Consider the following 24,842-nt stretch of genomic DNA (forward strand, 5'->3'; position numbering starts at 1 on the left):
AACATACTTTTAAAATATGCAGGTTCTGTTCAAATGGAAACAAAGTTTTTCCTTCAAATTACCTAAAATAAAGAATCCCTAGATACTGACTAGTAATACATTAATGGAAGTAATTATTTTACTTGCATCTCACAAAAACATTTTTTTTTATATAAAATGATAAAAACTACCCAGCTGGAAGTTTACAGAAACAAATGAAACAAAACTTAGAGATTATGGAGTCAGTTACAATTGCCATAGAAAAACAATAACTATAAAAACAAGGTTTTTTTATAAAAACAAATATTTTGTATTTTTAGATGACTACCTTAAATTTAAAGTTGAGTTGTTGATTCATTTTCACTTTATTTTAATCCTTGAGAAATGATAGTAGAAGACTGTAGTCTTTACGACGGGATATACCAATGTGCTGTATGTTTTGTGTGGAAGCAGAAACTCCACAGAAAACCCCATGGGATATGAGGTTTCTGATCCCACTAGGACACAAATTAAATTTTTAAAAATAGAATTGAAGCTCTGCAGATCTAAACTGTAATTATATACTGAAATACTTTCTAGGGGCATAAGCTGTTTAACATTAAGTGGATTTTAAACAAGAAATTTGAGGAACCCTTTCAACATGGGTTTTCAAGTAAGCTATAATTTGATCTATGAAGACTCACAGGCCATCTGATACTTTATTTTCCCCCACCTTGGGAACCTATGAAAAAATGAGATGGTAATTTTGTCCCAAATTTCTAATGTTGTCAAGACATGGAATTTACTCATTCTGTATCCTGTGGGAAACACACGAATTGAGGGAATTTCAAAAGGCAGAAGCAAATTTCCTAAGATAAGAATTACTTAATCATGATGAAATCATTTTTAAAACCTTGCTTTATATAATTAAGAATTATTTCAATGATTACAATAATTGCTTTTAAAATAAAACAGCAATTATTTTCAAGACAAACACAGGGGAAGAAAGGAATTTTCACCTAGAAAGTTAGAAGGCAAAACTAAAAGAAAGAATATCAAAATTAACGTTTGTATTCCTTTTTATCAGGATCTCCCCATGGGCAGAACCTTGTGGATTCTGGAAGATTTGTGATAGTGGAATGATAGACAAAGGAGCTAAATATGAGAATCTAAGATCTCATTATTCAGTATCTGCTGAAGGAGCCTACATATCTCACATGTTTATGCATAAGGACGCAAACTAGAGATTACCTGGAAATCTTCTAATTATTTGACATAATCCTTCTTTTCTGCAAAGCTGATGCTGTATATCTGGTAATATGTTTACCTGAAAGGAATGAAAAGATTCTAGTGAGTTGGGCATTCATAAATGCTAAAGCAAAGAAAATGCAAAAACCCACAGGGTAGGGTTGTGGACTCTCCTCTACCTTTCTACACCCTCCCTTCAAATCGCTGCAAGTCCACATTCAAATCCAGAATAATAAAGTGGTTTATTTGATAATATAAAACAAAAACTTGCCCCCAGAAAATTTTAAAATATTTGGAATACTTCTGAAAACCTTGGTATATTTCACAGCCATGATATGCGCTAAAAGTAACAGAAAATACTTCTGTCCTTACGGCAAATACAGTAACACAAATAACTTGACAGTTGCCAATTACGCTTTGGCAGAAAATAGCACTAAACATACCCCAAAACAAATGAAACTCTGAAGTTCCAAAGGTCCTCAGTGATTTGAATCACAGACATTTAGTGGAAATTCGGTGCTATGCGTGTTTCAAACTTTAATATATAGACTTTACTTCACATTGAAGGGCTTTTATTGCTTCTGGCTATAAAGCCCAGTCACTGTGAAACTGTCTTCTAACAAAAATTTGTTCTCAGAAAGCTTCACAGACATTATCATAAATTCAAATATATATTTTACCTTATAAAGAAAAGCCACCAAAGCTAAATTTTCTTCTTCATTTCTGAATTTACAGACTGATTATCTAGCTATTATCAACCAAATTCCCAAAAGAATGTCCCAAAGCCTTGTTAAAACTAACAGAAAGAGATCAAGGTGATTTAGCTTGAAAATCAGATTCACTTCTGAGAAATTATTGATTACTTTCAAATTAACTCCCTCTAAACTTACCAACTATGGTAGTTTCTCCACTGTGTCCTCCTCACGAGGCTATTTAAAATGAGCTCAGTGGGGCCTGGGTGGTTCAGTTGGTTAAACAACTGCCTTTGACCCAGGTCATGATCAGCAGCAGGGAGTCTGCTTCTCTCTCTGGCCCTGTCTGGGCCTCCACCCCCCCACCCCCCCCCATCGCAGCTCATGCTCTCTCATTCTCTCTCTCTCTCAAATAAATAAATTAATAAAATCTTTAAAAATAATAATAAAAAAAAGAGCCCAACTGCAGTTGAAAAGAGAGAACCAGAAACACTGGTTTTAGGTCCACTTACGACATGTAACAGAATCGTACTTGAACACATCACTTTGTTTTGTCTCTTACAGCTTTTGGTCTCCAAATTCCGCTGCCTCACTAAGGTTTTGATCAATTTGGTAATTCAATCATCAGTCACAGTTTTTTCAAAATGATTCACTTTAGAGTGCTCTGAAACAGTGCAATGATTAAACATTTGATAACCCTTGCCATCTTGTTAACTCTATTCATTTAGTCAGCAAACAGCAAACTTCAGCCCACGCTGTGTATGAATGAAGCCGGGGCTTCCGCTGAACCTGTTCCTGTGAATCTGTGTGAGCAACCTTGTTAACTACCCACGTTTGAGAGTCTCCAAAGATACCAGGGTCCCTTAGATTCTTCCTGCACTGGGAGTGCAGAGGTTATAAGTACGGAACACTGTAGATGTTAGGGAAGTCTACATTTCTCAAATTCAAAAATGAGAAAGTTCAGAGACTAAAAGTAGAAAACAAAGAATAGCTTTCAGAAAATACTTAAGTTTACCATTCAGACTTCCTAAGAAAGGCTAGAAGAAAGAGAGAGAATGCTGCAAAAATATGGAGAAAGTACAATAAAAGTTGTTCTTTTTTAAAAGATAATACACAAAGAACCTTTCTAAATTACATACGCAAAAACTTTAAAAGTCAATAAACCTGAACAATTTCCCCCCACATCAGCCAAATCAGTTGCTAATGACTACACAGAAACGTTCATAGAAGGACCCAGAAAGAAAAGTAGCATATTAGGTAAGTATCACTAAAGGCTATGTGTTTGATAGGGTCCAGTGGAAGACTTTCTCCCTCTTTCTGTAGAGCTCAGGGCAAAGGTGCTGCTACAGCAGATGCTAAGAGCATCTGTGATGTGCTGTCTCATCCTACACAAACCGGAAGGAGTAAGAGTCCCGGTCAAAGGGATGCCCATAACTGAACTAATGGGACAGAAGACTTTGTGCAAAGACAGCACAGCTTGCACAGATTTCAGACAGAAGTGTAGTCGCTGTGTCTCATCAAAGAGGCGGCTTTCTGTATGAGACCTGAGGTAGAAGAATAAACTGACTCAGGATCAACAAAGTATTTGCTTCAAGAAAGCAGAGCCAAGGGGAGCCTGTGTGGCTCAGTGGGTTAAGTCTCTGCCTTCGGTTCAGGTCATGATCCCAGGGTCCTGGGATCGAGCCCTCCATAGGGCACTCTGTTCAGCAGGGAGCCTGCTTCCCCTACCCTCTCTGCTGCCTCTCTGCCTACTTGTGATCTGTCTGTCAAATAAATAAATAAAATCTTAAAAAAAAAAAAAAGAAGAAAGAAAAGAAAAAAGCAAGCAGAACCAAGCCAAGGAAAGCAACTGCCCCCAGGCTTCTGCCTTTCATGTTTCCATCTCCCACTCAATGACCTCTTTCCCGTGTTCCTTCCTCCAAAGCACATCTTTGGAATTCACAGAATCTTGACAGATGATATAACCCAAGGTGACACGTGACACCAGAAATAACATTTCCATTCTACTATGTAACAGAGCACGAAACTAAGCAGCTAAACCGAATAACTTGGCACAAAGAAATATATTCAAGGGCTATGGGTCATCTGGCTATAAGCAAATCAACAATATTACATGTATTTTCCATGTATTTCCACCGTTAAACCCAATAATGCTCTTCTATAGCCTTGTGCTTGTTTTTTTTACTTTTATGTTTATGCACATCATAAAATATATAAGATTTGCATCATTACTGAAAGGAACATCAAAGAGGTTTTAACTTGGATAGCTGACTTTTATACAACAAGCTTCTCCAGCTCAACATTGCAACATTAACATTATTTTTTAATAGGCTTTATTACTTTCAGGTAGCTTTAAGGTTCACAGCAAAATCCAGCAAAAGGTACAGAGATTAACCATCTACCCACTGCCTCTACACATGCACAGCCTCCTCTATAAACAACCACCCACCAGAGTGTACCTTTGTTACACTTAAGGAATCTACACTGACACATCATTATCACCCAAATAATTATTTTCAATATATAAGGCTTTTGTGTTGGGCTTGAATGCTTTCCATACACATCTATGTATGTGTATGTTTCATATAAGCTGCTGTTCTTCTTGGCATAGAACCTTTCATATCTTTGCAGGATCAGAATGTGTAAGAAAAATGATAATGATGGGGCGCCTGGGTGGCTCAGTGGGTTAAAGCCTCTGCCTTCAGCTCAGGGCATGATCCCAGGGTCCTGGGATCGAGCCCCATGTTGGGCTCTCTGCTCCGCGGGGAGCCTTCTTCCTCCTTTCTCTGCCTGCCTCTCTTGTGATTTCTCTCTCTCTGTCAAATAAATAATAAGATCTTTAAAAAAAAAAAAAGAAAGAAAAAGAAAAATGATAATGATATTTGAGCTCTGGGATATTTCTGAGATCAAACTGAGAGAAAGGAAATGTACATGTAGAAAGATTTCAATCCCCACATACCTTCCACAATCCTAATCTGTGAGTAATCTACATTTAAATTGTTCCTGTTACAGATGATCAGAAGCAAAAGTAAAAAATGATTCTTATTTGGAGACATAGCTCATTCATAAAAACAACAGCCTATCAGTTACCAACATTGAGAAAGTGCTTATAAACGAAAACTGAAACTACAGTAATACCCTGAGCTCGTAAAGGAGACTAGACATTTGAATATGGACTATTTGTAAAGTTTAAGAAAGCACTGCGGGGTGGGGGTGGAACTGGGAAGCCTCCCTCAAGAATCCTGGGAGTGACACATATTTCACACTGTATCTTAAGGGGCTGCTCCTCGTCTTCATTAGATTGGTACACAGTTCTATCGATTATTTTATCAAAATTCAGATGTTCTCCAAAAGCTGTTCAGTATCATCCCCAAGGAAGAGAACGAATGACAAGAAGGGTCGTTATCTCCTTGTCTCTCTCATGCAATTATCGTTCCATCAGATTCACCTGAAATTGGGCTCAAATGCTTTATCCTAAGAGACATTTCAGTAGTTCTCAGTGCTCCAAGGACTAAAAACAGCATCCTGGGTTTAGGGACTGCTAATCCTACAAACATTTAGAGCTAGGAATGAATCCCTCTGTTCTTGAAACATTAGAACCTTTCTGTTAAAGGTGAAATACAGCCCCAGTTACTAAACTTAGTGTTACCCCAAATAGTGGACCTCACTTCACTTTCAGCATCATGGGGACCCACAGAGTTTTAAAATCATGTTCCTCTCCTTCTGACTAATTAGCGACTCTGAGCCACTTGTTTTTCATAACAGATCTTCTGATCGCCTTCATTAAACTCTTAAATTCCAAAGCTCTGATGTGATGAATAATCCTAATTTGAGCAGGGGCTCTTCCTTTGTTCGTCTAAGAATCCCCAACGAGCCTGAAGCAGCTTCTGTTCTGAAATATTTATGTTGACATAAATAAGTCATGGTTCATAAAGATTCAAATTATTCATGTTCTAAAGTGACAGGTATCTAATATGTATCATTTAGAACGTTTGAATTCTTTAATAAGAGTATTCATTAGCAAAGGCTGTAAATGCAGTCCTAAATATATATATTTTTTAATTGCATGGTGATGTGGCCATGAAAACAAAATTCAAAGTCAAACTGCCCAAGTTTGAATTTTCTGGTTGCTTTATTCATTAGCTATGAGGGCGTAGGCAAGTCTTCTAATTTTTCTGTGCTTTGATCTCTCCATATGTAAAGAATGGACATAAACATGTGAGCACTTAGAATGACGTGTAGCACTGATAGGAGGCCTTGGCAAGAGATTGACGAGAGAAGTGGAGAGAGTTCTTATCTCCCCGGCTGCTTCTTTGCAGGGCTATGATTTGGAACTGGCTGTATTCCCCTATTTCCTAGTTCCTTTCCGGTGATCCCTCTTTCTTGGTCCCAGCTCTCATTAGGTTTTGCTAACCACCCCTTCTAGGTACTCTTCTTTAGACGGAGGGTAATACAAGTATCTTACAAGTACTCTGGTCCCTGGGGCCTCTAATCATTTTTTTCCCCTTATCTTTTTTTTTTTTTTTATTAGATTCTCTCTAATCTTGTTTCTCTTCTTTTATCAAAACCTCAGTAAATAGCTCCTTCATTAGTTTCTCTTTAGTTGAATCCTTTCAAGTATAGCATTTGTCTCCTGCTTGGAGGTTGACAAATACTCACAGGGAAGACTGTAGACTTTATCCTATAGTTGATGTGAAGCCATTCAAGACTGAAGGGCAGGAAGAACCAGGTTCATTCAGCATTTTATTTTTCATCCTGATAACTGTAGGCAGGATGGATTTCAGGAGCAAGACATATTTGCTTCAGAAAAAAGCAGTTAGGATTTTACAATAAACCTGGTCAGAATAAAAGTAGTGAATATGGATATTTGAGAAATAAGAGACTTGAGAAGTATTTAGGAGTTGAATTCCTTAGTCCTGGTAATTGACAGAATGCAGAGGACAAAGGAGAAGAAGGGATCAAAGGGGAAGGCCAGATTTCTGCCTTAGGAAGTGACAGGACACTGATGACCAATAGAACAGTAGTCTTGCTGAGCCACTGAATGAAAGAGTAGGAATGATGTCCCACGGAGCATAGGAGCTCATTTTCCTCGTGTTGAGTCTGAGGTGCCTGCGTGATATGAAAGTGAGGTTTAACAGGCAGTTATTCATATGAGCCTGAAGCCTGGGAAAATGCTTGAATTTTAGATGTTACTTGTGGGAATTATCAACCACCTTGGGAATGGTGTTGAGGAGCACAAGCATGTAAAGTATGAGCAGAGGAAAGGAGGCTATGAAAACAGAGAAGGAAAGGCCAACGATTTATAAGAAGGAAAAAAAAAATCAAGTACTCTGCCCAAAGGCCACAAGAGTCAAGATTTATAAGGAGGAAGAAGATATCAAGATTGTCGATTGCAGAAATATCAAATAGTCAGGGTAGCTACTACAATACTATTTCACTACTGAGAAACAATTACTACTTTTGATGCTTTTCTCACATTTGAAAAATACTATGGACCAAGAGATGCTGGTGTTAATATCCAAAGGGCTGTTAAAATCTGCAAACATTTTGAAAAGAATATTTACCTTTTGATGTAAACCCAAATGGCATACGTCTTCTTGGGATATGCAAGGTTTTCCACCAGCTTTCCTAGAAGACAGGCAAATGAGCAGATCCCATGCGCCCAAATCACCTAACAGCAGAAGAATATTGAAAAACAAATAATTTTTATCAGATTTTTGAAGACACCATTTTTAGATTTAAGAATATTATTTAAATCCGAAAACACAAGAAAAATGATTCTGAATCTATTTAAAAGTTGATATTTGAAGTAATTGAAATTTTCAACTTTTCTAATTTAGAAACATTTTTATATATTTTTTTAATTAATTTTTTATTTTTTATAAACATATATTTTTTATCCCCAGGGGTACAGGTCTGTGAATCACCAGGTTTACACACTTCACAGCACTCACCAAAGCACATACCCTCCCCAATGTCCATAATCCCACCCCCTTCTCCCAAACCCCCTCCCCCCAGCAACCCTCAGTTTGTTTTGTGAGATTAAGAGTCACTTATGGTTTGTCTCCCTCCCAATCCCATCTTGTTTCATTGATTCTTCTCCTACCCACTTAAGCCCCCATGTTGCATCACCACTTCCTCATATCAGGGAAATCATATGATAGTTGTCTTTCTCTGCTTGACTTATTTCGCTAAGCATGATACGCTCTAGTTCCATCCATGTTGTCACAAATGGCAAGATTTCATTTCTTTTGATGGCTGCATAGTATTCCATTGTGTATATATACCACATCTTCTTGATCCATTCATCTGTTGATGGACATCTAGGTTCTTTCCATAGTTTGGCTATTGTGGACATTGCTGCTATAAACATTCGGGTGCATGTGCCCCTTTGGATCACTACGTTTGTATCCTTAGGGTAAATACCCAATAGTGCAATTGCTGGGTCATAGGGCAGTTCTATTTTCAACATTTTGAGGAACCTCCATGCTGTTTTCCAGAGTGGCTGCACCAGCTTGCATTCCCACCAACAGTGTAGGAGGGTTCCCCTTTCTCCGCATCCTCGCCAGCATCTGTCATTTCCTGACTTGATGATTTTAGCCATTCTGACTGGTGTGAGGTGATATCTCATTGTGGTTTTGATTTGTATTTCCCTGATGCCGAGTGATATGGAGCACTTTTTCATGTGTCTGTTGGCCATCTGGATGTCTTCTTTGCAGAAATGTCTGTTCATGTCCTCTGCCCATTTCTTGATTGGATTATTTGTTCTTTGGGTGTTGAGTTTGCTAAGTTCTTTATAGATTCTGGACACTAGTCCTTTATCTGATATGTCGTTTGCAAATATCTTCTCCCATTCTGTCAGTTGTCTTTTGATTTTGTTAACTGTTTCCTTTGCTGTGCAAAAGCTTTTGATCTTGATGAAATCCCAATAGTTCATTTTTGCCCTTGCTTCCCTTGCCTTTTGCGTTGTTCCTAGGAAGATGTTGCTGCGGCAGAGGTCAAAGAGGTTGCTGCCTGTGTTCTTCTCAAGGATTTTGATGGATTCCTTTAGCACATTGAAGTCCTTCATCCATTTTGAGTCTATTTTTGTGTGTGGTGTAAGGAAATGGTCCAATTTCATTTTTCTGCATGTGGCTGTCCAATTTTCCCAGCACCATTTATTGAAGAGGCTGTCTTTTTTCCATTGGACATTCTTTCCTGCTTTGTCGAAGATTAGTTGACCATAGAGTTGAGGGTCTATTTCTGGGCTCTCTATTCTGTTCCATTGATCTATGTGTCTGTTTTTGTGCCAGTACCATGCTGTCTTGATGACGACAGCTTTGTAATAGAGCTGGAAGTCCGGAATTGTGATGCCACCAACGTTGGCTTTCTTTTTCAATATCCCTTTGGCTATTCGAGGTCTTTTCTGGTTCCATATAAATTTTAGCATTATTTGTTCCATTTCTTTGAAAAAGATGGATGGTACTTTGATAGGAATTGCATTGAATGTGTAGATTGCTTTAGGTAGCATAGACATTTTCACAATATTTATTCTTCCAATCCAGGAGCATGGAACATTTTTCCATTTCTTTGTGTCTTCCTCAATTTCTTTCATGAGTACTTTATAGTTTTCTGAGTATAGATTCTGTGTCTCTTTGGTTAGGTTTATTCCTAGGTATCTTATGGTTTTGGGTGCAATTGTAAATGGGATGGACTCCTTAATTTCTCTTTCTTCTGTCTTGCTGTTGGTGTAGAGAAATGCAACTGATTTCTGTGCATTGATTTTATATCCTGACACTTTACTGAATTCCTGTATAAGTTCTAGCAGTTTACATTTTTATATTTTTATATTTAGTATCATATCAGGGAAAATTCACTTACATAAAGCAAGTCTTAAAACTCCTATAAAAGACTAAAAATTAAATGTTTTAAGTCACATATTTTATAAATTTATGTAGTCTTATTTAGAGATTGGGAAGAAGGATGATTAGAAAGTCTTTTAAGATGGGGGTGATTGCAAAATCAAATAATGAAAAGTCAAAACACCAAATATTTTGTTCTAGGCTTTGGTATCACTATCACTTTTCACAAATCTTAAAAAAATACACTTTTATAAGATTTCTTACAAAGACTAAGTTGTGGTCAGCAGAAAATAAAATTCAGTGAAAAATAAAAAATAAAACAACAGGTTTTATCTAAAAGGAATTCATGGTCTAGTTATAGATAGCAGAGTTAAGCTCAAAATACAGAGTATGACATGGACCAAAGTAAATCATATTTCAGCTATCTACCAAGGACAAAGCTCTTTGCCAATAAATCCTAGTAACTTGCCAAAATAATCTCAGAAGAGTACATTCTTGCCTAGTACTTGAACATTCGGAAAATAACATTTGTATGTTATAAGTTTATTTTCCCTTACTCTCTTTGATTTATTTATATGTTTTTATCAACACGTCTTACACATAATTGGTGCTTTAAACACATTTTTAAAATGAGGGGGAACTGGATGGCTCAGTTGGTTAAGCATCTGCCTTCGGCTTAGGTCATGATCTCAGGGTCCTGGGATCAGCATCAGGTATCCCTGCTCAGCAGGGAGTCCACTTTTCTCTCTCCATCTGCCTGTCCCTACCCACCTTCTACCCAGGTGTTCATGCATGCACGTTCTGTCAAATAAATAAATAAAATCTTTTAAAAAATTGTTAAATGAATGAATAACTAGCCCATGATATGGTGTTAAACATGTTACTTTAGAGACAATATAGAAATAGGTAACTAAAAAATAACCAAAAGAAGAACACTAAATAATGCATAAAAGGATTGATATTACTTGGGGGAACTTTCACATTTGAGGTAGAAATTCACTTTTAAAAAATTAAGCAATTTCTGTACACATGGTCTGATCTGTTGATCAGTCCTGAGATAATGTTCCTTCGGTAGCTCTTTATGCCGGAACTCACAAGTCATCTGTTGCATTAGGTATCCGTGGTTTCTAAAAAGCTAGAAAATAACCAAATCATGTCTTTTAAAAATTTCACAGAAGAATGTCTCACTTGAACACATAATGCTTTCAAAGAAGGGCTTTATAGAAAAAAAAAAAAAAGATTGATAAGGAAGAGGGACCTATGACCGTCGGGAATGACATTTCACTCTGCACTAATCAAGTCCTTTACCTTTTGACAAGCTCTATGCTCTCTGGGCCACTGGTTCCTCTATAATTGTTCTGTTTCTAGAAGAGAAGCCTCTCCACCAAACAAAGGGATCCAGACCACTGAACTCAAGTTAACATGTGAGCCCTCGTCCTAGAGCTTCTCCATTTGCTCGATTTATCTCAAGATGCTGGAATATAGCACAATAGTTCACAGGGACATAGAGAAAAGATGCACATGATTGAGGGGTGGGAGAAATCTCTCTATGTAATAGCCATCGGCCTCTGGATTGGAAGATCTATGCCGTTCCCTGCATCCTCACTTTGAAGGAAACTCCAAATGGATTCCTAGAGCCAAAAAAACACTCCATGATGATCCCACTACGAGATTGAAAACGTGCACCTGGCACTTTCAGCCAAAACCTTTTGATATGGACTTAAAAGGGAAAACAAAGAGAAAATATTCATTCAATATTATTTCTAGCCGAAGAAACACTAAACTAAAACACTAAAACTCTAGAAGAAACCTCCTGACATAATATACTCAACCCAATATGTTGAGAAGACAAGGCTATGCAACGAGAGGATTTCAAATCATGAACTGTACTGTTTGGACATTAAAAACCCAGTAGGTTTTATATTCCTCCACGTCTGACACACACCCTCCTTCACTACCCAAGGCGTACACACAATTTCTCAATTTGATGACAATATATATATTCAAGCCATAAATGTTTAAAACTGGAAAACATGTTTAAATAATTCAAAACATTTAATTTGTAAAGAATCTCCTACGAGCAGGACATTGTACTGGAATTATGAGTGTAAATAGCAAAAAACAACAAAAAAAGGAAAAGTACGGTCACTGCCCTGAACCATCTCTAAATGAACATTCAAAACAATTTAGGATAACTAATAAAGTGCCATGCAGTTTCTTGACATTTATAAGGGTGACCCCTTACCTCTCAAAACTATTTAACAAATATTTTAAATTTAAAATTAATATTTCAAAAACACTTTATAGCACATACATTTAACCTTAAAATGAAAGTAGAGTATAGCCCAAAGTTTCAAGTAATCTCTTCAGATACTTCTTGTCAAATTCTTGCCACCACAGTCTGAAAAGTACTGATTGTCATCACTCAAAATTCCTATTGTTACCCTCACTGAGTCCTACCACAAATTTCTAAATCTGCTTCCTGCTTAAATAGTCAGTTTAATGGAAATTTATGTTAGATCAATACCTTCAAGCTTATAATCTGATGAATGTTTCAATGTATTATTTCAGTCTTAGTAATAATGACAAAAATAAACTTTAATAACTACCAAAAACAAAAACAAAAAATCTTGAGTAGACCTTTTCACTTCCATCTCCAACCTTAAAAGTTAACTCCCTCCCCTGAGGCCCACAGCCCCTTTTTAAAGAAAAAGCTTTATTTTTTTTGTGAGAGGCACCATGTATTCAAACTTGGTTTTAAAAACCCCCAAAGCCACACTGTAGTTAGAAAACCAGCAGAGAAAAAAGCACATTCACTAGCTGAGAAAAATCACATTCAGAAGTCAACATTGGAGCGTTTGGGAAACAAATGTGTGCCTTAGCAAAATTACAAATTGGTAAATATTGTGGGGGCTTTGGGGCTGTGCTCAACTAGCTGAAAGCAGGAGCAGTTAGTAAGCAAATGTCCCGGGGGTACAGCAGAGATGCAGACCAAGGGCACGTAGGGACGGTCCAGCCTGCATGTAGGGTGCTTGTGGCCTGCATGATTACTATTTTTGTTTTTGTTTTTAATTTTAAGTATTTGCCAAAATGTGGATGTCAGCACAATTCAACTGAAAATCCAGATTTCTGTCTTCATTTGAAAACCTGAAGGCTGTGGTCCTACGGGGCCCATTTCCTACAAGGTGGAGGGCAGCCACTGACGAGAGCTGAGTACAGCTTCCCACATTTTCTCCTGTTTCTGCCATGTGGCCTGGCCTGGTTCTGCCTCCACGAGGCCAACAGTCCAGGGCCTGGTGTGAAAACTGTGAGTTGGTTTGCAAGAGCTGCTCATTCACCCTTTAGCTTTCAAATGAATTAGAGTTGGTCATTAGGTAACTTGGTCTTGTTAAGATGACTGTAGGAGGCAAATCGATATTTGGTCAGTTAGTCTTACAAGGATGTCTGAACACACGCTTTCATCTCCAGTTTAGCCGCCATGCTCTCCCACAAGGTTGAGTAAGGTCATTTCAACTCCAGAGACATTCTACTACCCGCTAAAAGTTGGTAAGGACTGAAGTGTGGTCTCTTGGATTAGCTCTTTCTCACAGGAGCCTGGGAAAATCAGGCCAGGCCTATGGGTATTTTTTTTTTTTCACTTATGCCTCTTCTCTGGAGTTGGACCAGTAGAGAGGATGAGGGATCATTCCTAGGTGGGCCTGCCCTCATCTCCTTCTCATCCACAGTTTCTTTGGGGACTCTTTTACGACATTCAGCCTGTCTCAGGCCTGTCTCCATAGTTCTATGTAGCCTAGGATAGGCTTTTTTCTTTTATAGGTCCTGGGGCAAACATTCTTTCTTCTTTTTTTTTTTTTTTAAGATTTTATTTATTTATTTGACAGAGGTCACAAGTAGGCAGAGAGGAAGGGGGGAAAAGAGAGAGAGAGGGGGAGAAGCAGGTTCCCCGCTGAGCAGAGAGCCCGACCTGGGGCTCCATCCCAGGACCCTGGGATCATGACCTGAGCTGAAGGCAGAGGCTTAACCCAGTGAGCCACCCAGGTGCCCCTGGGGCAAACATTCTTTATGTTGGTCTTACTCAATGTGTTTCTTCTACGCTGGAAAGTTGACATTAATATTAGAGTGTAAGAGCAGAGAAGTCAGACCTGGATTTGGGGAAAAAACCAAACCAAACTGAAACAAAACAAAACAAAAAAACAGACAAAGCCACCCTGGGCCAACTTGGATGGGGGTTTCTTGGGTTTTCCTGACAGACGGAAACGGAGACCTTTAGAGGATTCAGCCTAGTTCCTTAGCATATTGCATTAGGATTTGGTGCCAAAGCCACACTAATAATTAAGTCAACAACAGTACTAGTATTAGTAGTGATGATATCAACAGTAAATCTTTCTGGAGCACGTAATTACAGTAATTACGTGCTCCAGAAAGATTTACTGTTGATACAGGTACTATTCCAAGTATTTGTATCGATTCACTTATTCCACAAAATATCCTCCTGGATATGATTATTCTCCTTCTGAAAAGCACAGAAGGTTAAATAACTTGTTCAAGGTCAGCCATCTGGTTAGTGGTGGGAAGAAAATGTGAACACAGGAAGTTTAACTCCAGGGGCCATGTTCATGACCATTATCTCATTATCCCTTCAAAAACCACAGAGGCAATAGGAGAAATTCAGCTTATGCTACCTTACGTATTTTAACTTGAGCAGAACTTCCAACAACACCATGGGGTAGAAGCAATTATTCCACACACTTTACAAGAGAGGAAACTGAGACAAAGAGGAATTGCATAGGTTTGGTATTTTCCCAACTACTCTCTAGTGCATCCATTTTCCTTTGGGACCTCAGAGGCAAAAAGGACTATAACAGATTATCTGGGGCATTCCCAGACCCTCACCCAGCAATAGTGCTCCAAAAACCTTATTAGCTATCACTGTTAATTGAAGTAAGTAAAACTTTCATCTTTAGAAGGAGGGAGTACTCAGCTGCCCATGTACTTCGGAACTATAAATATTAACTTGGCCTCCACCTACTTTTGAAAAAAGATCTCTAAAATTTCTTAGATTATTTTGGTAGTTAAAATGATTTCTTTCCCTGTCACATAGAAACCAGAGCAAGACCTGCTCTCAGACTGGACTAGCCAAGCCCGTAAATAGAGAGGTCACAGAACATTGTTCTAGGAAAACAGGATGTGGATGTTCTGTTCTCTGACTCAAAATTACAAAAACAACAAAAATCTATACAGGCTTCTGTTTATAAACTGTGGAACAAAATTGCTGATAACACCACATTACCATGCCTCCTCGGTGTTGGCTCAGATATCAACCAAGACCCTGTGGTAGACAGGGTCTGGATTAATTAGTTCAGACATAAAATGGCATTGAGTTAGTTTTTATCCTTCTCTTCTTGTTCTCAGGAACCAACTAACTTCTCAGTGTTAAAAACAAGAGCTATTTTCAAAGGTTTTGTTCTCGTTTTTGTTTTACTCAGGCATCTGCCCTACAGAGTAAGGTCTGTCTTTAGGATATTTCCAGTCTCAGGGTACCTGGGTGGCTCAGTGTTTTAAGCCTCTGCCTTCGGCTCAGGTCATGATCTCAGGGTCCCGGGATGGAGCCCCACATTTGCTCTCTGCTCAGCAGGGAGCCTGCTTTCCCCTCTGTCTGCCTGCTTCTCTGCCTATTTGTGATCTCTTTCTCTGTCAAGTAAATAAATAAAATCTTTCAAAAAAAAGAAAAAAAAAAGGATATTTCCGGTCTCTCAGAGGCAGGTTGCCATGTAAAACAAACAATCATTTCCTGGCTCTCCAGTGACCTCCCTCATTGATAAAGTCTACCGGTTCAGTAACTCAACCCAGAGAAAAACAGAGAGCTCTGAGGTATTATCATTCACATAAATGCCATGTATTTTCAAGGAATGACAACTTCAGTTTTCTGGCACACTATATAAAAATCTCAGAATATTAAGTCTATTCTGCTTTGTTTTTCTTCATAACATTTATCATGATCTGACAGATTATATATGTCTTGTCTATGTGTTTATTGCCTGCCTGCCTTTCCCAGTAGAATGTGAGCTTCATGAGGGCAGGGCTGTGTCTATTTTTTTCACTACTATATCCTCAGTATCTACAACAGTGGCTGGGATTTCAGAAAAATATGCTATATAGTTTGAGATCCATAGTGAATGTATAACTGAATGTGAGCGACAGATCAACAATTAAAACTCAATCAAAGCCAGTATATTGTGAAAATTTAAAATAGAGATAATGAAGAAAAATATTAAAGTAGTTTACAAGGAGGACCTAAAGATATATTTTGGTTCTTAGTAAGAATAAGAGAGAAGTAAGCCTAAGAAAAGAAAGTTAACCATTCTTAGCATTTAAAGAAATTATGAAAAGAAAGCAGATTCCAAGTGCTTTACTTAGTGGAAACTTTTTTCGTGAACACATACATCACATTGAAGCAGAAAAGATTTATAAAGTCTGACTTGGAAAATAAACTTGTCCAAGAGCTTCCAAGATACATAGCTATAAAAGCCAAGCCTCATTTACTTATTCACAGTATTATACTGTTAGATTCCGTAAGGATACACGTTCAGTGATTTCCTAAAATGTGTGGCTTTTTTTAAAATCAAGAAATACTGAAGATGTTTAAATTTTAAGTAACAAATAATATTCCTTTATAATACAACATGAGAATATTCCATATCGTTACTGTTCCATCTGTATACTCTTTCTCTTTACAACTAGACTGTGAGATTTTTACTGAATAACAATGTATCATTTCCCTACATCAATCCTTTATCTGAGTTAGTAAATACAGCTACATTCATGAATACATTATCAACTTATTGATGACAAATTTGGTTCTATGCTTGATAACAACATAAAATTGTCTGGCTATAAATTAGCCATTGCAAATACCTGTTTTATTCCCAAATCATGCAAGTTGCATTAACCAGTTCTCTTAACTATATTCTTACTGTGATGGATCCCCAGAACAGTAATCCAGCACCCACAATAAATTTTATTTAAGGCTTTTTTTTTTTAAGATTTTTTATTTATTTGACAGAGAGAGATCACAAGTAGGCAGAGAGGCAAACAGAGAGAGAGAGAGGAGGAAGCAGGCTCCCTGCCGAGCAGAGAGCCCGATGCGGGACTCGATCCCAGAACCCTGAGATCATGACCTGAGCAGAAGGCAGAGGCTTTAACCCACTGAGCCACCCAAGCACCCTATTTATGACTTTTCTTTAATGACAAAAACCATTCCCGTTCTTGTATCTAACACTGATTATTATAGACGCTTAGTAGATATTTATTGGATTGACTATTGCAATTTTCAGAATTTAAAAGAAATAATTATATACCGAACTTTAGATATTCAGTGATTATACAACATGGTCGTAAATCTAATTAAGTCTAGTTCCTTACTCCAAGAGTATGGTCATGGGTTTTTGCTTGTGATGCCTCTGGCTCCTTATCCTGAGCCGATGATTAAAAACTTTGTGTTTTGCCACAGAGAAATTCTAAGCCATTCTCTCTTGGTGTTCCAAATCCACACTAGAAATCAAGCTTTCCTATCCCACTGTCTACCCTCTTTCTGCCCTGTGAGAGGTTGTGAAGATCAATGAGATCATTACTGCGAGGAGTTTTGAGTTCCTGAAATTCTCCTGCTCTACTCATAAGCTCAAGAAACCGATACGATGCAGAAACTTTTGCACAAGTTTAAAAAGACTCCTGCTCTGAAGGAATTTTCCATCAAGAAGAGCTTGAAAGGAAATAGATCATTTTATTCTTACGAAATAAATTCAAGATATGTTTACTTTAGAAGGCTCCTTGGGTTTTTTAAAATGACATTTTTAAAGATTTTCATGGCACTTCTTTAACCTGCTGTTGAAGTGTCATCAAACGTATGTTTAAACTTTTACTGCTTTCAGGACTATTATCTGTCTGGGATAAAACTCTCATTACAGCATTTTACCAAAGTTCTAAATGTCTGGAATTCCCACCAGCTTGATAACAAAGATTGTCTGGCTATAAATTAGTTCATTTCTTTTATGAGGCAATTTTAAAAATCAGACTACACCTCAAGCCTAGATATTGGTTTCTAACATCGTTCTCCAGTAAAAGGAACCACAGGTCCTTGGAGAAATTGCTGATACAAGGGGGCTGGAATAGTAAATATACAGTATGATCCTAGAGTATCGTTGTGCCAGAAAGTAAGGAAGAGCTCAAAAACAAACAAGGAAACAAACAAAAGCAATGATGGAAGTATGTCAAAGGGATGTAAGAGCCAATGGTCAAAACTGGAACAATTTAGCAACAGAATAAGTAATACTGGATTATAACCCAAAATATCAAATAACTATCCATAAGTCCAGGCTGATATAAACCAATGATCTGAATAAATAAATAAATGGGGATGAAGAGACAAACCGTGAGAGTAGAAAAATACCAAATAATGCATGGAGCTACTGTAAATTCAAGGAGCTGGAGATCGGCTTCCCCATGCTTCTCTGAGCTGAACATAATGCCATCTTTCCGAAGAGGACCGTGTGGAAAGCAGAAGTAAAAGAATAACAGTGGAAGACCTGACAAACACTACCTCAGGCAAGTGATCAAGGTTAACACCAATAGTGGTAAGTCATGGTGAGACTATATAGCCTTGACATGATGTGCTGAGAACTACTGTGGTCTGACTCCTGCAAGCCATAACTCCAGTCTAGTCTTGGGAAAAATATCAGGCAAATCCCAATGGAGAGACATCAAAATACCTGACCAGTTCTCAAAGCTGTCAAGTTCATCAAAAACAAAGAAAGTCTGAGAAACCATCATGGCCAAGAGAAGCCTAAGGGGACATGATGACTAAATGTAATATGATATCCTGGGTGGGATTTTGGAATGGAAGAAGGACATCAAGTAAAAAACTAAGGAAATCTGAATAGGGTATGGACTTTAGTGTTTAATACATCAGAATGAACAAATTCTCCAGAGGAAATAAGATGCTTGTTTAGTATATAGATGTAACTAGGCATAAAGTCTCACATACTAATTACATATCTCACTATGTATTTTTTTTTTAATTTTTAAAAAGATTTTACTTATTTATTTGACAGACAGAGATTACAAGTAGTCAGAGAGGCAGGCAAGGAGAGAGGAGGAAGCAGGCTCCCCACTGAGCAGAGAGCCCGATGCGGGGCTCAATCACAGAACCCTGAGACCCTGACCTGAGCCGAAGGCAGAGACTTAACCCACTGAGCCACCCAGGCGCCCAGACTCACTATGTATTTTATACTCTGGGTGTTGTACTGCAAACAGCACTACAATGCTGAAAGTGAAAAATAATTACTTTTTATGCAAGATGCATTCTCTGCTAATAAAAATCCCAGTGGTATTTAAAATACAGAGGATTAAAACATAGATCAAGTTTGGGGTTTGAGGCTCTCCTATTAATACATGCAGTTCCCCAAAATTTTAGGCTTCATTTTCATTTGTTACTGTTTCTAAATTCAAATCCTCTGGTGGTTTTGTTTACAACCATTGCTTTTGCTCCTTTGCCAAGGACTCCCAAATTTACATTTCTCTACACTTCTCAGGTTTAGAGAGTCATGTACAGCTACATTCTAAACAAAGGCCCCATTGGACAAGTACAAATCAGAACCCATTATCATCTGCCAAAATCTTGTCCCTCCTTCCACTTTTCTTATCATCAAATGTGTAGCCAGTCTCTCCTTCAAGCTAGAAATCATAAGGTCATCTTCAACTTGTACTTGTCTCTCATTCCCACATCCCGCTGATTTCCAATTCCCATCAATTTTAAGTTAGAAGTTCTTAAATATTTCCTGCCTTTTCCAAATCCTATTGCATTCTCTAAGCCCAAGATCTCACCATCTCTGCAACATCTTTTAGTCTCCCTGCTTCTAATTCTTTTTCCTTCTCTAACCTCTCTATAGCCCGCCATCGTCCAAAAGCACATCTTATATTGCCAGCACAAGACATCAAATTCCTTAGCAAAGCAACCTAGGCCCTTTGTATCTGCCCTAACCTAGTCTTCCAGTCACGTTTCCTCTCAAAGCCACCCCCCCACATCCTCTTCTGCCACATCAAACCCTCGTTGGTCCCCCTGAGACTAGCACGCAGCTCATGCTGCTGAATGTTCTTCCCTCCCAAATCTGCTCGAGAGCTCATTGTTACATACTAAGTATTCTCCTTGCTCACTTGCCTAGATCCCCACACCCTGAACTGGCAACTTGCTTTTCTGTAGTGGAACATTGTATTTGCCCTTCATACTGCTTATACTTTATATTACAGTTAAACATGCCCATCCTTACTCCTCAGCAAGGGTCCTTGGATCTGCAACATTGTCATCAGCTGACAGCTTGTCAGAAATGAAAAATTTCAGCCCCCAGCTTAGACCTTACCAAATCAGAATTTGTCAATAACAGGTGACCTCTATGCATGTGTCTGTGTGAGAGGCACTCACATCTACCTAGACCCTATACAGTTCTTTAAAAGGTCTCACTCCCCTTTGAAATGCTCTATGTCCCACCAACACCTACTTCAGTGCCCTACCCATAGTTCTTGTTTAATAACCATGTGTTGACTATAACTTGGGTGGTTAGTGTCACTTGTGAAATATCCTGATGCCTCAATATAATGTCCTATGCCTTATACTTGTTATGAGATTGGTGCTTTAAACTAAGTTCTTTTATTTCTTAAGTACTTGACATGAGTATTTGACAGACATTTCTTATACCAAATTCCACATTATGGAACAGGAGTTTTCAGTGTATAATTAGCATTGTGACACTTCATTTAACCAAATATTATTCCTTCTTCCTGTTTTATTAAAAGTCATTTTGCATGACTTCTTTAAAATGCAATGAATGCAATGTAGTCATGTCTGGTTTAACATTTTATAATAAGACACTGGGGACTATGAGCAATCTGAAAGGGAGGAGGGAGTCACTGATTTAAAATTTATTCTAAGAATAATTCCACACTAATTCAGCACAGATGAGAACTAAGGCTTAAGAAAATTAATTCACTAACATGAGAAAAAGAACCAACTCCCTCAATGGCTTATTACTTAATGCAACAAGTATTTTAGGATTACATATCCCCTGCTCATAATGCATTATTTTCAATCTCTTTGGAGATTTATTTAACCCAATCATATATTTCTGGAAGATATTTATCTTCCATTTTCAAATCAAGCAATAGATAATCTAATGAACTTGTTCAAGGTCATTCCTAAAGGGAGTTGTAATAATAGTACTAACATCTAGGGAATGTTTTGAGGCTTAAATATGTTATTACTTGTCAAGTGCTTAGAACAGTGCCTAGTAGTTGATGAGCTTTATATTAGTATTTGTTTAACGAATAATTAGGTGAGTAGAGGGTATATACAGGCTGATAAATTCCAGATCTAGGTAATGAAGTTTCAAGAAACAAAATATGACATCTTCTAGCTTATTATTTAAGGCTTATGTACAGAGTGATACAAGTGTAATTTAGGAAACACAGTGAATAATCTTCTCTTCCAACTCTTTACCATCCCTTTGTTTCTTTGACAGGCTTTTTCGCCATAGGAGGAAACACACTCATCAATGGTTTCCATCTAAGGAAAAGGGAGGACCTCATCAGTGTCGAGGCGCCAGTTAAAATTCATGCACATCATCTAGAACAGGGCTCAGCAATGTTCTCTCATTGGTAGTCCAAATGCATTTGTTAGAATAGGTAAGCCTTGAAAGAAATGAAGAAATGGACATTCTCATGAGTGAGTAGCAACTAGCCCTAAGTGGTGGGTGTTATCCGAGCAGCGAGGCCAGCCTCAACAGCACCCCAAAGTGGGTGCTTTAGGTAAGGAGGCACCTGGGCAATGGGCAAACAGATCTACCGCCTAAGACAAGTTTCATCCACTTCACAATTTTCTGAAAATTGGCCCTGTTCCTAGAAGCCAAGAGGATATTGGAAATGTCTCCTGAGGCTAATAATTCTAGTATTCATGTGATGAATAATATTTAGGTCAATGTGAAACTATGCCAAACACTATTAAAGTGCACCATACTTTTAAAGTGACTTGTTCTTATACATCTATTGGGTATAATTTATCCCACAGATTTTAAAAGAATTCTGCAAAATCATAGTTTCCTCATCTCATAACGATAATTTTCCACCTCTCCAGAGAGGCTCGGAACATGAGTTGTTATTTTTCTAATTATTAACTACTCAAAATTCAGATAGTAAACTCATTTCTTTGATTGTCATTGTCTAAAATCATTTTCTTTGTTTCATTGACATTCTTAATTTTAAGATTTACATATGTATTTTATTATCTTTTGATCCTTTAACTTCTATCAAACGGATTCCCAAGAATAATGTTGCTGGCTTAAAAAGTGTAAGTATTTAAAATTTTATAGATTTTTCCAGATTGCTTTCCAAAAGAAGACTAGGAAATTTCACATTTCCACAAACAAGGTATGAGAACTTCCACACCCAGAATTCCTACCAGCAATAGGTGACATCACCAGTTTTGGATTTTGCCAGTTCTACAAATGTAAGGTGATATTTTATACTTTAAACCATTTTTCTGTAACCTTTTCTGAATTTCACGATCTTTTCTTCTTTGTTTTGCCATTTGGATTTTCTTTCTATGAACTTTTTTTTTTTTTTCAGTAACCTTTCGTCCCAATTTGGGGCTTGAATTTACAACCCTAAGATTAAGAGTCACATGTTCTACCAGCAAAGCTGGCCAGGCTCCCCTTTGTAAACAAATTTACATGCTTTATATAAAAAAGTTTTCTGAATAAAAATGAAGTTAAAAAACAGCATTTAGCATAATAAAAATATTTACAATTAATATGCAAACAAAACTTCCTTTTTAGTAAAAAATTAAAACAGTGTGTCATTTTTAACCACATCAGATTAAAATCATGTTAACATCTATCCCCTAAAGATTGTGAACTAGCACTGGTGATGAAAGTCAAACTAGGAACCATCCTTTTGTAGAGAAATTTGGCATGGAGAACCACCATTTTATTATTTCCACCCCTTGGCCAAATAATTGAGTGTTACACTCAGATCTCCAACCTGTAATATAAATGAATATAGTAGCAAAGTTGTATTTATAGCAATTAGTTGAAACAATTCTTAACTATCTATCAAGAAGGACTTAGTAAAAATACTGCAGTGTTCCATATAATAAAATACTAAAAAAGAATGAAACCAAAATTTTTCATGCACTTTCCAGAAACTAGTGTGCTATTGTGCTTAAAGACTCAGGTTTGGAGGGAGACAGTCCCAGGACTATCAGACAGACTGACAGACAGCTGTGCCAGCTCTGGAATACATTGCTCCGTTTCTCATTGGTGAAAGAGAAATATCTGCCTTAAAGACTAGGAGTGAGAATTCAATGAGCTCATGTAGGTAAAGTGCTTATCACAGCACATTTAGTTAATGATCAAAAAAGACAAACTTAAACCTACTGATAGGAAAATCTACTCAAATTTTTATACCTACATTGATATGGCAAAGCTTTTATCAGAATATCTGAAGATTAACATTTTATCTCTTAAAACATGGGGCATAAGCTATTGTACAGAGAGGCAGGAGGCAAAAGGGGATGATGCAAGTATGTGTGCTCACGTGTGCGCGTGCAAGTGCATGGTTGGGCTGTGCTTAGAGAGATGCCTGGAAACATGCACAACATTAACTGGGTTATCTCTGGGTGGTGGGATTTGGATTCAATTTTTTACATTCATCTTTGTATTTGCAAACATTTGGTTCAATATTCTACCACAAACATGTAACATCTTTGTAAATGGGACTATTTTCTAAAAATGTAGTTAGGATATGCACATGTGCAGCCAAGTAAAGAAATATTATTCTCTGAGAAAAATGACATTTGTCTTTTTATACACTGTGTATCTTTCCAAGTACTATAAAATGTCAATTAACTGTTACAGAGAAACAAAAATGTATGAAAAATTAACCTGGATCTTGATCACTTTAAAATTCAAAATGTTTCTGATATCACATAGAGTACCTTAAAAATACTCAATGTGACAAAGTAATAGGATTTTTTTTTATAAGACAAGAAATAAAAATTGGTCTCAGCATGCAATAGTCTTGCTGTGTAGCTATGAGTTAGAGATTTCAGGTACCCACAAAATAAGGTCCTGCTGGTAAACTTTAATATGATATTTCTCTAAAAAATGGATAAATAATGAATAGAGATCCCTGAGCAAACAAACCAGTGGAAATGCAAACACTCATTATTCCTGATATGTTGGCTTTCTGGATGAGTCTTCAGATTACCATGGAATGTGCCTGCCTTTCTGGCATTCTCAGCATTCTTACTATGATGCAAGTACCCATTTCCAACAGAAACAATCTGTCTTATACTATAGCTGTGAATTTGGATTTCCATGACATACTTCCATAGAACAACCGGTAAAGTTCTCATTCTGAAAACAACCCTACTTACTCAAATGACAGAGTTTTGATACTGGTGATGTTTGGTGAGATGGGAATTTTTTTTTCTTTTTTCTTCTTTTTTTATGTCTAATTGGGAAATGCTTTAACCTTTTCAGGTGGAATTTTGACAGCACGAATGAAGAGCTTCAAAAAGCACCCTCATTCTCCATTTCAGTAATTTTAATTTCAGAAATTTGTGCTAAGAAGAGTTAGAAATGTAAACAAAGATTTATATACAAGAATTATTTACAACAGCAAAATATTGATAATATCATAAATACTTAACAATGTGGAAAAGATTAAGAAAATTATATTAAGCAAACATTAAATATATCCACATAACATAACATGACATAACCACTGAAAAATGTTCATAAAGATTTTATGGCCTGTGTTACTGATAAACAGTATGCTAAAAAAGCAAGCTAGAAAATTCTGTAATATGTATAAAAAAACTTATAAAGAAACATGTCCAAAATTAACTGTCTTTGTTGGTGGCCTTATAGGTAATCTCTTCCATTCTTTATCATACTTTTTATGTATTTTGCAATTAGAATAGATCCTAAAGATGATCTAATTCAAAAATCTTCACCTTCTGTAAAATAAAAGGCATCTGAAGAAATGAAGTAACTTA

The 24,842-nt window shown here is 37.2% G+C and overlaps 1 protein-coding gene across 4 annotated transcripts in view; it reads right to left on the minus strand.

Annotated features, from left to right (window-relative positions):
* CPED1 (cadherin like and PC-esterase domain containing 1) overlaps positions 1-24,842 on the minus strand; it is a 265,826-nt gene that overhangs the window by 198,447 nt on the left and 42,537 nt on the right. For all 4 annotated transcript variants that reach the window (XM_032305800.1, XM_032305802.1, XM_032305801.1 and 1 more), the window contains exons 3-4: positions 7,463-7,569; positions 1,210-1,285 (exon numbers count right to left, since the gene is read on the minus strand). In XM_032305800.1, coding sequence (XP_032161691.1) covers positions 1,210-1,285; positions 7,463-7,569 — 183 coding nt within the window. The remainder of the gene's footprint in view (positions 1-1,209; positions 1,286-7,462; positions 7,570-24,842) is intronic.

This window comes from Mustela erminea, chromosome 11 (assembly GCF_009829155.1).
Source record: "Mustela erminea isolate mMusErm1 chromosome 11, mMusErm1.Pri, whole genome shotgun sequence".
Taxonomy (NCBI): domain Eukaryota; kingdom Metazoa; phylum Chordata; class Mammalia; order Carnivora; family Mustelidae; genus Mustela; species Mustela erminea.